At 38.5% G+C, this 15,928-nt stretch overlaps 1 protein-coding gene across 1 annotated transcript in view; it reads right to left on the bottom strand.

Annotated features, from left to right (window-relative positions):
• UBL3 (ubiquitin like 3) overlaps positions 1-13,503 on the bottom strand; it is a 56,070-nt gene extending 42,567 nt beyond the window's left edge. Inside the window, exon 1 of the mRNA XM_036917324.2 lies at positions 12,449-13,503. Within this exon, the coding sequence (XP_036773219.1) occupies positions 12,449-12,475 (27 nt within the window). The 5' untranslated portion in view covers positions 12,476-13,503. The remainder of the gene's footprint in view (positions 1-12,448) is intronic.
• Positions 13,504-15,928: the final 2,425 nt, after the last annotated feature.

Raw genomic sequence — 15,928 nt, 5'->3', positions numbered from 1 at the left:
AGTGGCTTTTTTTGAGTTATCGTCCACTCTACTTTTGTTCTTTCAATCTAAAGAATCACTTACGGAAATGGCGCAAATCAATACATTAGGCTACAACCATCACATAAACAGCAAATTTAACTGCATACTAAAGATGTTAAGGTCAACCCTTGAGCTCATTTGCTATTATTTGTTAAATGAATGCTTAAGTGAATGTACTTTTGGGCTGTCCTCCCTCTCTTGGCGAATTCACGTAATCTCATATTGATGTAATCTTTTCTTTAATCAAATGCCTAAAGGCCCTCTTCTTTCCTGAGGGCTAACTTCACATTCTTATTGGGGTTAAAGACAGGTCAAAGATGACTCTCATGTTTGCACATTATTTGATCTTTTTAAAGATAATTCTATAAGCTTGATTATATGTCTATGCTATGTAGTCTCCAAATTTATGTAAGATCCAAAAAGTTAAAGACCAGTGACAGTATACATGATGAAAGTAGCAAAATATGGATGCCAACACTGACAGAGCAGAAAAATCACAAAAAAATAAAACTAAAAGCATTGCGATCTGCGGCTATTTCGAATGTAAGCCAAGAAAACAAAAAAAAAGCAGAGATCTCATTAGTGCACTGAGAGAATTATGCAAACTGGGTAACTGCACTGTCCAATATAGCAGCCATCAGCCACATGTAGCTATCTATATTTAGATTAATTTAAATAAAAATTTAAAATTTCAGTTCCTCAGTCACACTAGCCACTTTCAAGTGTTTAATAGCTACATGGACAACACAAAGAACATTTCGATCCTTACAGAAAGTTCTACTGGATGAAGCTGCAGTGCTAATTCAACACTGAGTATGCTCTATATAATAAGCACGGTGCTAGGTAAATGGGGAAGATGAGTAAGAAAGGCCTTTCTCTTTGCCCTCAAAGAGCAGTCAGTCCATCAGGTAGAGGAAACAGATAACAATATTTACAAGTGCTATACATACAAGAGGCAATAACATTAGGAGAAAGTAACTGATTAAGAGGTCTGAGTCTGAATTCCGAGCAGTTAGCTAGGATTGCAGCTCTTTTACCCAGCTTTTCTGCAGATGTGGTCTTGTTCATCTCACATTATGAGGTATTATAAGTGATGCTGAGACTCACCACAACCTAGTAATCTCTGGGCTGTCAGAACCAGAGATGCTGAGACCTAAACACGATTTATGTTAGCTCTGTCTCTCTGGTCTCGGTTGGCATCCTTGAAGCAAAAAGCCATCCTGCCATTCTGGCTATTTTTCCCTTGGTACTTCCTAGAAGATAGTTTTGCCTCAACTGTAACTTTTGGTTTGGAGCTCCCAGCATTTGCTATACTTGTAGTGACAAATGCTTGACAAATATAAGGCATTGCCAAAGAATTAACACTACAGCTGAGAACAAGTCTCAGATGAAAATGGAACAAGAAGGGAGAGAGGATAGATGGGATTCTAAACAGAAAGGGAAGGCCTAAGCAAGGATGAAAGAGAGAAGCATAACGTTAACAAAGATTTGTGGGCAAGCAGCGGGTTCAATACAACTCAAACATAGGACACATACAAGGGGCAAACAGCAGGAGATGAAACTGGATAGCAGCCCAACTGCTAGAAGCTTTAATGCCACCACCTAAAAAGCTTGGCCTGGGTTAGCCTGTGAGTGATTGCCAGCCATTATACTAAGTAGACTAGTCAAATGATGACATCTACGTTTACAAAAGACAAACCTGAAAAGCAGATAGTAGTGAAAAAAGGGGAATGACATCTGGATATAGACCTGGTTGAAGGTAGTGGAGATAAAGAAGAAGAAATCGATTGAGAGACATTAGAGAAAACTGATTGGCTTTGACTACTGACAGGACCTATGAGGCACAATGGCATCCAATAAATGTCTGTTGCATAAATTAGTAAGGAAGATAATGATCACTTGATCACAGAAGGGCCAAAAATAAAAACCACAAGCAACACAAAAATTTAAGGGAAGGATGGTGGAAGAAATAGAGAAACTGAAAAGGAACAAAGAAATCAAATGAGGCAATATTCCCTCTGCCAGGAATGTGATTCCCCAAGGTATCTGGGTGGCTTGCTTCTGGTACCCTTAGACCCTTGCACAGATGTCAACATTGTTGCTCTTCCCTGGTCACACTATTTAAAATTGAACAACACAGGAATACTCTCTTAGCACTCTCCAGCTCCATTTTCTGGTTTATTTTTTCTGTAGTATTTATTAGTATCTACCATGCTCTATTTTTTTATGTATTTATTTTGTTTAATGTCTGTCTCTCTACTACTTAAATGTAAGCTCCATTAGGGGAAGAATTCTGTCCATTTCATGCACCACTGCTCACCAGAGCCTCAAAAGGGCCTGGCATATAGCATGTGCTCAACAAATACTTATTGACTGACTGAATAATGCCAAGAAACAAAAAGATCAGGATTATTATATGTAGTTTAAGAAGTACGGACATAAAACAATATCTAACATGGAAATTCTACTGATTATTCTGAGTGCTAAAATTAAAAATCTGTGTAAGAGTTCTTTAAATATAAAAGGCTAAAAAATGTTTTCTTCAAATATGTATTTACTATATGTATTCAAATGTATGTAATTAATTATAACATTTCCTCCATTTGTAGCCAAAAAAGTAATCAGAGGCATTTTACAGCTTGAACAATCACTCAAAATACTTGATAGCCAAACAGCAAATCCACTTCCTCAATTATTTAAGTTCTATTAACACTTTCTCAACTTCCATCACAAACTTCTAATTTCTTTTCTGACATTTTGGCTATTACTGTTAAGCAAAGGGAAGAAGCTAAATTTGAAATACCTTATTATTAGTACAATCACAGCCGTTAGCTTTAAGATATGTGAAGAGGGTATGACAGAAAGGCAGTAAAGAATGATCAAAAAGTTCAAAAAGTAAAAAAAAATCCAAGAACACAAAAAAGCCCACCTAGCTGGCTCACTTAAAGAAAATCACCTAACATCATTAAACCTTGCTTTCCTCAGCAATAGAATGCAGCTAATACTAGCACCTACCTACTTGATAGGCTTGTTCTGAGAGATTTTTTGGAGGACTAAATCTGTTTCAAGTAATAAGCTTGGCACAGTGCCTATAACAGTCATTTATTCCTTTAATCCACAAATGTTTATAAAGAACCTACTATACAAAAGGTACCATACTAGGTACTTGCTATAGGAGCAAATGAAAGATATAACCTACCCTCCCAGAATCTATGGCTTACTGGGAAAGACAAACTAGAAAATTACAAGGCATGAATAAGTTTTACAGAAGCAAGAGTCCTGAGGCAGAAACCAAGCAAGTGAGGGGATTCAACTGGATTTGTGGGCAGGTAAAGTATCCCTGAGGACAGAAAAGCTCAGAAGGCATTATCCATAAAATAGAGGACATAGAAGTATATTGGTAAGTGTTTTAGGAAAAGGGACTGATATGTGCAAAGCCTCAGTCAGCTGTGGGAAGGAGCTGGTGGTTTGGTTGAGGAAATGAGAGGAACCCAGTATGACTGAAGTAAACCAAATGAGATAAGATCAGAGAGATAGGCAGGAGCCAGATGACGACTCTGAAGGACCACAGTAAGGATTTGTGCCTTTTTTCTACAGGGACTGACTCTTTAATGGAAAGCTGCTGAAGTTTTCTGTTTCTCAAAGGGAAAGATAATCCAATTTATGCCTCATAAAGATGACTCAAGCTATTTTTGGAAAATGTATTACAGGGGAATGTGAATGGAAGTAGAAGAATTAGTTCCAAAATTAATGCAGTAGTCCAGAACAGAGATGGTGCTTGCAATAGGATGGTAGTATGAAGATGAAGTGAAGTTGATGGATTACAGATATATTTTGAAATGGGCTGGATTGGGGAGATGAAGGAAAGGAGGAATCAAAGATGACTCCTAGATGTCTGACTTAGGCAAGTGCTTGGCTGATGGTGCCATGGTAAGTAATATAGTTAAACATTTAATTAATTTTAACTATTCGAACTACTATTAGGATAGAAGAGAGAGGGAGGGAGATGGAGAGAGGGAGGGGGAAGGGGGAAGAGAGAGAGAGAGAGAGAGAGAGAACTGGTGATCCTATAGCCAGAACAGCAACAAAGAAATAAAAAGTAACTAAAGCATAAAAAGAAATGGCAGTCAAGCTATGAGAGAACAGCAATGCCAGACCAAATTTCCCATTGAAAACAACTGTAAAAGTGAGATAAAATAGAAAAGAAAGAAACAAGCCCCCTGTTTGAGGGCAGAGAGAGAGCAACTAAGTGAGCCAGGACATTGAGAGCCAAGAGCCCACAGAGAAGGGAAGGACAGTGAGAAGATCCCATTTTTACCCTTGAAGTATTTCCCCATTTAGCAGTACAGGGCAAAGGCCTAGCAGAAAGCAGCATTCCAGAGTTTGTATTAGGCCCACTGGGTTGGGAAGACAAAAATTGGAATCCTGTACTCCCAAGATATCCAGGAACTGAGAATGCTGGATAAAAAGGAACCTCAAAGAATGAGCCCAGCAAAATTCTGCTCAGGTTTGCCCTCCAGGAATGAGCTCTATCAAAACCAACACAGAATATAAAAGACTTAGAAACAGGAATATGCCTAAAGTAGAAACACTGATTTTATATGAAAGTAGAGAAAATTAAACATATATTATGAAAGAACATTTTGTCTAGACACAATGAATTGCCACCTTAAATTCATAAGCAAAAGATATAATGCCTTAGTTTTCCTCAGTAGAAAGAACATTTTCTTCTCAAAAATCTAGTCACAGAAAATTGCCTATCAAATAGTGACTCTGTGCCATCTTACTACACTAATGGACAGTGACTGCAATGGGGTGTGGGGAAGGACTCGATAATATGGGCCAATGTAGTAACCACATTGTTTTTCATGTGAAACCTGCAGAAGAGTATATATCAATAATACCTTAATAAAAAAAAAAAGAAAATTGCCCATGTATATACCTTACTTAGACCATAAAAAAAATGCTACTAGGTTTGAATCAGTCAAGAGAATCTACATTATAATAGCAGTTGTAGTATAAAAACAAAACAAAATACCCTGAATTCTGTAACATCTTACTATAACTGACAGTGACCACAATAAAGGAGGTGAGGATTTAATAATATGGGTAACTGCTGACCCACTGTTATATATTTGAAACCAACGTAAGATTGTGTATCAATGATACTTAAAAAAAAACAACCTGAAAACACTAAACCCATTTACAAATCAATCTGTTACAAAAATATAAAGCAAGAATAGTTTCTGTATTGAAAGTGGTAAGTTTACAGGAAAAAATTATATTGTATAATATATATAGAAGAGGACTCAAGGTTTCAACAAGTTTAAAGAAAACTTGCTTTTCTTTTAGCAATAACACATTTCACATTCACTAAATTGCTCCAACCCACAAGTTACATAGTATTTTGCAAAGATATATAAAATAGGCATCATCTCTGCTCAACCTTGCTAACTCACACCAATAAGCAGGGACTGCCTGGAGCAAGGTGTTGGGAAAGAATCTGAGGTATTCTGTTTAGGAAAGTGTACCTAAGGGATTTAGCAATGTTCACTCAGGTATGGTAAGGGGAGAGGGCTTAGTATTTTCATCCCTACTGCCATCATACCCAAATTCCTATACTAACTCTACTTTTTGCTAGCTCTATGACCTCAAACAAGTTCCTCACCCTCTCTGAACCTAAGCTGTGAGAAAGTAAAAAGCAGCTGATAATCACATTGTGATGTCCCTGAAAAACACAGACAAGGCCAACGGAAGACCAGCAAGTATCAAAATTTCTCTCACTGCCACATTATGGCTCTAAAATGACTAACATTGAACCCCAGCCCCATGCATTTCTCTTGCCTTGTAACACAGACAGCTTAGAGATCTGATTGCTAATCCTCCTCTACCGCAGAAATTACAGATGCATTCCTGGTGGTCTTCACCTGGTGGGCAAAAGCAGTTTCTTTATCTATGTATCAATTGTATTTACCCAGGGACACGGTCATATTAAATTAATTGTTTTCACATAAAATGCCAAGCATATGCTTAATAATTAGCAAGTACCCAAAAACTATTAACTTTTCTCCCCTATGAGCTCAAAATAAAGCTGTAAATATAAAAACTGTTTTTTAAATCATCTACTTAGTTCTTCACTATCAAAAATCTACACCTCTGCAAAACATGGCTAAAAGCCAGAAAATAGGCCCTTCAAGTAAACAGAACTCTGAGTAACCAAAACAGAGACATGATCAAGTCTGTGAAATGAAGATCGTGCACTTTATAGGGTAACTCCTGAAAATACAACTCGGATACCATTTGCTTACTTTTAACATACTTTATTCTAATAAACTCTGAAAAATCTGGTTTCCACATGCACACATGCACGTAAATTAGAAATCAGCGAATGTAAATAGGACAGATAGGTAGGCACACTGACAATAGAAAAATGTAATTGCTCAACAAAGCATGAGACAGAAAAACTATAAATATCAAACACCAGAAGCTAAAATGCTTAGAATCTTAAGTCATCTTGTGCAACAACTTCTACTTCTTTAATGAACATCTCAACTATAAAATACCTGAGCACACACCTCCAATATATTTATATTTGTTCATAAATTATATATTCTAGGTATATTATATAACACATACTAAAACAGAAATTAAAAGATTAAACCAGAGCTTTAAACTATTATTTTAACTATTATTACTTTAAATATTAATTTATTTTAATCTTGTAATCACTAAAAATAATATTAATATATTAAGTGAGAGCACTGATATTGAATACATCTCTTTTTTTAAAACCTTGCTTTCCCAGTTTGTGAAGGTCATTGTATTATGAGACTTAGTTTAAAGTTTTACGTCACAACTGAAAAACCTAGCTCACAAATATGCATAGATTCAGACAGAAAAATATGTCATTTATTGGTTTACTAAATCATAACACTTTTCTATTCTATCACTAAATATGCACAAGTTTTTGTTAAAAGTTAGTTACCTGATGTCAGTGTGTCAAAAATTTTATTCTTCCTGATTATTTTGCAAACTAAGTAAAATGTGTTACTTTTTATGTTTCCAATAAGTGGGTCCAAAGACCACTGAAATTCTCTGTAAGAAAGATTTTTCAACAGACTGGAAATACTTAACCATGTTTTCAAAACATTCTCTCCATAACATTAATTTCCCCTGAGAAGCAGGTATTCTCACTTAGTGGTTAAAATGTCCATTTTGTCTTGAAGAGACAAACTTAGTGCTTGTTTTCTCAAAAACACCTGCTACATAGTATACTAATGATAGCTTCTTGTCATAATGGAAAAGATAAGCATCTAGAATAGTCATCCTTTGTAAAATAAAAATGTGTAATTCGGCTTTGAGTTCAGTAACTCCTTGAAATACTTTGACAGTGAACCTCTCCTCCCCATCTCAATATAAAGTATTATAGATTCTTTGTAAAAGTATTTTTTAAGGTAATTATGTAATATAGTATAATAGAAAAACAACAGAAACTTTTGAGAAACCAGGTAATGATGTTGGCTTCTGCAATACAGAGTTTCCACATCTTCTCTCAGCAAACCACCTTCATTGTAACCATCTGAATGTGGACCCAGGAAAGCCTCTGAGGCCAACCCATATATTAATTCAAAAGCTCAATTCTTGCCCCTTTTTAGAGCACAAAATAAACAATTAAAAGTTCTAATATTTTTATTCTCAACATCTCAACCGACTTTCCTCAACTCACTCTGTAAACCACTGATCTAGTGCAGGAGCAGGAGCTGAAGGTATGATAACAGTTGTAACTTATAGAATAATGATGCTACATTACACAGAGAAGAACTCAATGAATGCTCACTGAACTGAATCAGTATTATTCAAATGATAGCTCTAAGTCACCAAAAATATTAAATTATGTGTAACATATTACACTTAAGTAACAGGACAGTAATCCAAATTGTTAGACTGGGATATTTCTAAAAATAACCTGCATGTATTCAGAAAATTTACTGATTCAGAATGACTTACTGCCCAGGGATTCCAGTTACCACAAATTCTACAGTCACTTACAGTTTCCTCCCCCAGAATGACAGGAATTCTTAAAGAGTATATGTAAAAAGTATAAACTTCATCTCCTAAAATACATTTATTGTTCCATGTTATAAAAACTAGTAGAGCCATCAATACTTAACCACTAATTTAAAACAACTCCAAAGCTTAAATGTATTTTTCATACTCAAAGTGGTAATAGAAGCAGAAATCATACACTTTGTATTTAACACCATTTAGTAGTAGTAGTAGTAGTAGTAGTAGAGGGAACAGTATTTACTTTTTCCATAAGTAACAAAGAGAGTAATATTTCATGAGTCAAGAAAATCACTAAACAGTTTTTAAATGTTTATTCTGTTTTAGAAATTATGGAAGATACAATAAATATAAAACAGATATCCCATATAAATTTGACATTGTTTAAGAAGAATCTCAAATACATTGACAGAAAATGGTTCACAGGATGGAAAGATCACTGTGGGGCAGAATGAATTAAAAACCATTTTCACAGGAGAGAAACATGAGCTGGAGTAGGATTTAGCTCTAGAAAGGAAAAGTCATTCAAAGCTGAAGGAAATAATTTGTCATTTGTTTTCTTAATAAAAATTTCTAAATCAAGAACACCAAGATATACTCAAGTAAAACAGTTTGAGGAACATTCCAAAAGAGATATATTATTTCTTAAGCTATTCATCAAGTCACACATTTATGTAAATGGTACTTATCTACCTTTTAGCTCCATAAAACCTTCCAACTTAACATTTGAAACAAGAGCTCTAGCAAGAAAAGAAAAATAGAAAGGACCTATAAGTTAAGAGAAAATTTGGGCATTAAATCTCAATGTACTTTTTTCAAAGTTGAAAATTTTCTATTCTCTGGACCTTTTTTTAGCATGGCATTTTCCCCCGGTATACTCTACATCTGTCAAAGTTCCCTTTGAAAGGAAATTCATCTTAGTTATTTCTTGTCCACCAGAGGGCTCCAATATTTCTTCCACAAATGGAAGAGATAATATTACAATAAAAATATTCATTAAGCACTGAAAAAACTCAAATTATCATTATCTCATTTAACCCCATATTAAAAATTGTTGTATCTGTTACAATTTCTACATTAGTAAAAAGATACAGGGCTTTTCTTTAACTGTTTTATCATCAAAAGTGTTTCAAATGCCAAAATTGCTTTGCCATTATTCTCACACTAATTGCCAATTTCTCTCTTACGTAGGTTTTCATTTTGTAGATATCAAAAGTATAATTTTAGCCCAAAGCTCTAAATAGTATATCAGATGTTTTGTGTAATACTTTTATAAATACAGTAATTTATTTCTTAATAACTTTCCCATTCCAGAAAACAAAATTACTACCTTATTTATTAACCAGCCTTAGGCCTCATTACTTACAGAAAGAGTAAACATTTTCTTTCTAAAAACCTATAGCTTTAACATAATTCATGCTCCAGTTATAAACAATGAATATTGTCCCAAGATGAACTATGATTTGGGCCAAGAAAGAAAATAAAGGAAATGTATTATTTAAATACAATATATTATAATGATATTCTGTTCAGATATTTTGAGGTTTTTTTTCACAAATAAGGGATTACACTAGAATGTTAGTAAATCCTATTTCAAACTCAATCACTCTTAGCAAAAGAAAAGCCGATATTTAATGTAAATACATTTATATTATTTACAGGACATATTCAAATTATTTTTAAGAGTACAGCAAATCCATTCAGTAGGCTGCCACTCCCCCTCCAAAAAGACTGATTTGCTAAATTTGGACTACTGAAATAAAGAGTCTTTATGGTAAACACAAAAATGTATTGAATGTTTAAAAATAAATTTTAAATGAGTTATATTTACAAAACAAAGTAAGATTCTAAGAAATCAGTTTCACAGTGAGTCACAATCATTGCCATAAGATTCTACCAAAAACATCAATTGATTTAGCAATTACACAGCTCAAGAATGAATTATCTCTAATGAAAACATGACAGGAGTAGTAACTTCATTGCCCCACCTCAACTCCAAATAGGATTTTCCTATACAACTGACATGCACCATTAAAACATAAAAAAAGCATAACATTTGTTTCTAAACAGCACATACTAGCAGTCACCACTAGAGACTAGAAATTTTTACTGCAACTAGCAAAAATGTATGTATTCATACTTGCAAGAGTATGTATCCTGATCAATTCAGAGTTATGTTGCAAGGGAGATGGCAGATTGTGGAAAGAGGTGGAGGTGGGGAGGCTGAGACTGTTCAAGATTCAGAATGATAAAATAGTTCTCACTTGAATGTAAATGCAAACAAATATGATACATTAAATCAACAACTTCTAACCCATATTTACCATGCTCTATTTCAGAAAGTTGAAAATTCTAGACACATATCAAATGAAGGCACTTTTTAAGCAAAAATGCAATGTAAGTAACAGCAAATGAAGGTTTAAAAATCTTCAACATTGGGGGAAAAACCTCATGACCTCCAACAAGTTGAACAGCAAGAAAACGAGACATAAAAAATACTCAGAACAATCTAACCTGAGCTGTACTTCAGACACACTCTGAAATAGCATCATCAGGGCATTATATGTTTATTACATAATACTGCTTTGCCCTTGCATATCACCTTTAATCAAATGATCTCAAAGCACCACATCATAGAGGCCTTAAAATACAGTCTAAAACAGAAATAGTTGTATTTTGTAATTGCAGCTATTAATAAAACTTTGCCCTTACTTCCTGGTCCCCTGATCCCAACATTCCAACATTTGCTTCCAAACCTTCTGACTTGCCAGTATTCCCCAAATAATTTCAGTTTGTAACTGATGCTACACACATATCAGCTTTTCTTCATCACAGGGCCTAAAGAAAGTAGTCACACTGTTTTAACGACACAAATCCATTCCATTCCAACTTCTGTGCCAGAATAAATAGTACTCAGAGTGAACATATCTTGCAGTGTGCATGATGATATAAAATGGAGGCTTTATGGAGAGCAAATCTTTGCTGGAGGTGATGAACCACAGATCACTCATCAAGCAGGGAAAATAGCATTTTCCAGCTCAATCCAGAAACGTCTCCAGGCAACCTCCAGAGGAAACCAAGTCCAGCTATCCTTAAGAGAGCTGGAGACGATTCTCAACTGTGCACACCAGGATGGAAGGGAAAAACTAAAAGAACAATGCACGAGTTTTAAGAGTCAGGAAGGAGAGTCTAAGTAAGGTTGCTGAGTGTGGTTCCTTTGCGTTTAAATAGTACAATAATTGGGAAATCAAACACAAGTAAAATGTTTTTAAACCAAGGTCAAAAAAATGCCGCAGTCATTTTTTTAAAATCTGTAAATGAGGTTCACTCGTACAGACACATCTGACATTTTAAAATTTAATTATCATCAAAGCTTAATTTTATTTTTTTGCTGTAATTCACGAATACTCAGGTGTTAATGTAAGCATAACTATGTTAACTTCAGTTCTTTCATAAGCACGATTATCAGTCTCCTCGTTAATCACATTTTGTTTGTTCCTAAGATTGCAAAGTGTAATTTCAACTCACACAAACCCACCTCCCATTTCTGTTAGCCTACAGGGTTACTGTTAGTCAACAGATTCCACAACGCCGACCTTTTATAAACAAAAAGAAAAGCGTCAATAAAAAGAGTACTTTTTGTTTCAAGTTCTCAACATTCAAGGGTCAAGCCTCAGTAATGTGTTTTATTAGCTTTTAAAAGTCCAATGATGTAATACTACTAAATATTTGGTACTGAAAGTCCTGGAATAGTCAGAAAAAAGTACCAATCTATGGCCAGCCTAGATCTGTGAAAATTCCAAAACATCTTAGTATTTCTGGTGCCATACTTGCTCACCCAGACATTTCAAAAAGCTCACCGCAAATTCTAGCAGTCTTTTTCTTGAAAGAAAAATCTACGACGCTGTTCTTGAAAATATCATTTGTACTTACCGCATTACGGATCTCCTCAGTGTCTCAGAGCAAAATTCCCGATTTCCTGCCTACCTCTTGTTATCTAGTAGGGACACCCGTCCTCAGCTCTGCCCACTGTCACTGACGTTTTCAGAAGCCTGAAGATCCAAGTGTTCAGAGACTTCTAGCAAAGAGAGATTTTCTCCACTTCAAGCTACCTTGGTACGTGTCCCCTTACTTCTCCACTGTCTTTAATGATTTAGAAAACACAACCAAATGCGCAAACCCATATTAAAAGCAGTACTTCCTAAAGGGGGAAACCAGAACCTCCAACTTCTCCAAATCTCCCAGCCCAGTGGCTTTTCAACAGTCCCCCGCAAACCTTCACCCCACGCCTGCATCCTTTCTGATTAAATACGATTGGAAACCACAATTAAATCAAAGGGTGTCGTAACTTATCTTCACTTACCATATCCGCCGGGACACTACTGGACATCTTGCCGTTTGATATACACCCAGATGTTTACGTGGAAAAAAAAAATACAACCACCAACCAAAAAAAAAAAAAAAAGAGCAGAAGTCTTCAAGCAACAGAAATCAACCTTAACGATCTGGATTGGTTTGCGATCTGCTTTCCAAGAAAAAAAATAATAATAAGTTATTTCGGAGTCCAAGTGCCAGCCTGGCCGAGGTTCTGTGCAAAGAGGAACAATCCCCAGGAGCCGCGCGGGGAACTCGCGGGCTGGCAGCGGCCGTCGCCGTCGTCGTCAGCAGCAGCCCCAGGACCGGCCGCGCCAGGTGGACCGAGCCGAGTGACACACGGACATGGAGGGGTGGGAGGGGGTTAAATCCGCCGGCCTCCTTTCCCGGCCCCGCGCTGATTCACACTTGCTCCCGAGTCAGGTCCGCATTAAGCAGGAGGAAAATGCCCGGGTGGGGATGTACACAGATAACTATGCAGCTACACATGGACGCGTGAGCGGTGAGTGGCGGCCGCGCGACGGCCGGCGCAGGGAAACGGCTCACCTCGCGCCGCCGGGGCTGAGCGCCGGGCCGCGGAAACCCGCGCCCCCAAGGGCATCGAACTACTCGGGACCCACAGCGAGAGCCCGGCGAGGCGAGCGGACGGCGCGGCGAGCTCGGGCCGCGCCGGAGACCCCCACGGCCCCTCGGGGCTCAGGCCGCCAGCGCCGCCGGGCAGCAGCGGGTCTCGGGGCGCATCGTCTCCGGCTTCGCGGCGCTCCTCCGGTGCCTCCGCCTTCCACTCCCCTCCGACGCGGACTTGGCTGCTCCCCGGAAGAGGCCGGGTCCTCCCTCTCCTCAGCCCGGGAAGGGTTTCCTCTCAGAGCTTTGTCTCTCCTCCTCCGCCGCCACTTTTCAGTCCCCAAAGCTGCAGCCGCCTCCTGTCATCACCCCTCAAGCCAACATGGCGGCGGCGGAGGCGGCGGCGCAGGCAGTTGCTGCCTGAGCGCGAGTCCGGGACACGGAGAGAGCACTGCCCGCCTCCCCACCGCCACCTCCGCCCCCGTCCTCCCCGATCCCCTCCGCGGACGCCAATGCGTCACTACGGAGACCACCCTCGAGCATCACGGGAAGTGTAGTCTTACATGGTAGGGGGAGCAGGCCATCTAACGCGCCCTCCCCGGACTCCAAGGCCACGCCCCTCTTAGCAACAGTTGCTAGGAAAGGAAAGCTCGCTTTAGCCCAGCTGCCGCCCAGGAGTTAGGTGGTACCTGCCCGCTACCAGGAGTGCTGTGATCTTGCGAATTATTTGGGGAAAATAATTCTGCACAGAGAAATTCCTTCATGCACAATATGTACACAGAGTTAAAATATGGTTTACCTCTAAGCAAAATCACTCATGCTAATGACAGCCAGCTCTCCGCATCCTGCAATCTCAAAGCATTTTGTATAGTGATTTCATTTAGGTCTCCTCAACATTACATTTGGAAGATCAGAAGCAGTCATTGATTTCCAATAAGGTCACGGAAGTTCAACAGGAACAAGGAGCTCATTAGGAAGGGAGAATGTTTGAACATGTGTTTCTTGAAGACCCAGGGCCATAAAGCTATAATCAAGCTAATTGAAATTACCAAAAACTGTATTAGATACAAATAGTGTGTCATGCCAAATCTATATCAGGAAATAGGTACTGAAAATTACAGGCTAGCCCTCAAATTCTATTTAACTCAAAATATCATTAAAAGCCTATACACTAGCAGTGATTAGCAAATAGCACAAAATAATGCCATTAGTGAAAAACTTAGATGAAGAGTACGTCTATCCCAGATTTAGGAATAAAATGCAGAAACCACAAAATGGCTATCTGAATCCCTATTTAACTCTGTCTTAGTGCCTTGAAGCAGTCTCTCAGGAGGGGCAGTCTCAGTTAAGGCACATGTATAAAAATGTCAATGGATTTAGAGTCTGAAAGTTACCTCTCCAACCTACTGCTACGTGATCTCATCTGTAAAACAGGCTTGCCTGCCTTCCAGGGGTGAAGCAGGTTCAGTTGTGAGGATGAGATTCATGCATGTGAAATAAGTCACTTTGTACATAATAATGCATCATTTGATGTGAAATGTTACTACTCATTTATTCAGAAAACAAATGTGCCAGGCATTCTATGGGACACCAAGAGTTTAAAAATGAATGATCCAGGCACTGTCTTCAGATAACTCATTGTCTGGAAGCCTATGTCAACCCCCACAGCCACCTCTCCAGGTAGGTTTGTCTCATCACAATGGAACTCACAAGACGATTGGAGTATCTGCCTCTTGATTAAGCCTGGCTGGAGAAATTCCAAGCACTTCCAGGGGCCCACATCATCCTGTGGTGAGTTAGGGTGATAACCAGGGAAGAGGGCGATAGATCAAATTCCCTGTGAAACCAAAGGACAGGAGAGAAAAAGAGTCCCAAATCTCCCCATGATTGGGTTTCAGAACTTTGTCTAGATATTTCTGAATCTGTAGCTGCATGATTTTCCCATAAACTCTGTGACTTAGTTACTCATCCCTCACATTTAGCAACCATAGGGCCCTCCCACCAGCGCACCACTCGGAAATAAGAGCGGCTGGACATGCTTCCATTGACCACTGGGTTCAGAAGGAATATTGGAACACATTTTGGAGGCCTCATTCACAAAGTTAGTCACTCACTCTACCCTTAACCCCAACTTTTATCCAATGACTGCCCTGAAAAAGACTTTGCTAGGCCTCAATGCTACTGTAAGTAGAAAGGCAAGAAGCATAAGATAGCAGGAATTCTAGAAGCATCAACTCACACTTCCTCTGATGCTTTCCAACAGTCACATGGCAAGGAATATGATGACCACCAAGACCAGCCCCAAACCTAGGCGTTTCTGACACATGATGTTGCTATTTGCTGCCAGTTATTCCTGCCACCACTACGAAAGGCCACATCCTTCAAAAGTGAAGTCACTTCACCTGGCTGTGTTTCCAATCACTCTTCTAAAAGGGTCTGAGATGTTATTCTCAGTAAAACTCCTTGTAACTCTTTCCTAACAGAGTTAAGGCATGAGAGAGCATTACTGAATACAGTGGCAGCCTTTTCCACTTTCCTGTCTTTTCCTCTTTTCTTCCCCACTCAGGTGAGATGGGAGGCTAGAGAAAGATACCAGGTGTCCACAGGAGAGTAGGGGAATGTCTTCTCAGTACTGTTCATCTTTGGTCAGTTTGAAGGAAGTGAGTAACACAGCATTTTGTATGAGGAGAAATAACTTCACAGGAAATCAAAAGACCTGGCTCTGTCCCAGATTAGCTGTGTGCCCTTTGCCACTCTGATTCTCAATTTCTTTGTCTGAGGGCATTGGACTAAATCTCTAACATTCCTTCTAAGAGTCAATGAGTGTCAAGTCCCAGGTAGCGCATGACACGCATGGCCAGTTAAAAATATCTCCCCCAAGTGACTGTTCCTGGGTATGAGTGGT

This window comes from Manis pentadactyla, chromosome 2, assembly GCF_030020395.1.
Source record: "Manis pentadactyla isolate mManPen7 chromosome 2, mManPen7.hap1, whole genome shotgun sequence".
NCBI lineage: Eukaryota > Metazoa > Chordata > Mammalia > Pholidota > Manidae > Manis > Manis pentadactyla.
Note: the sequence above shows the minus strand (reverse complement) of the source record. Positions and strands in the feature narration are given on the sequence as shown.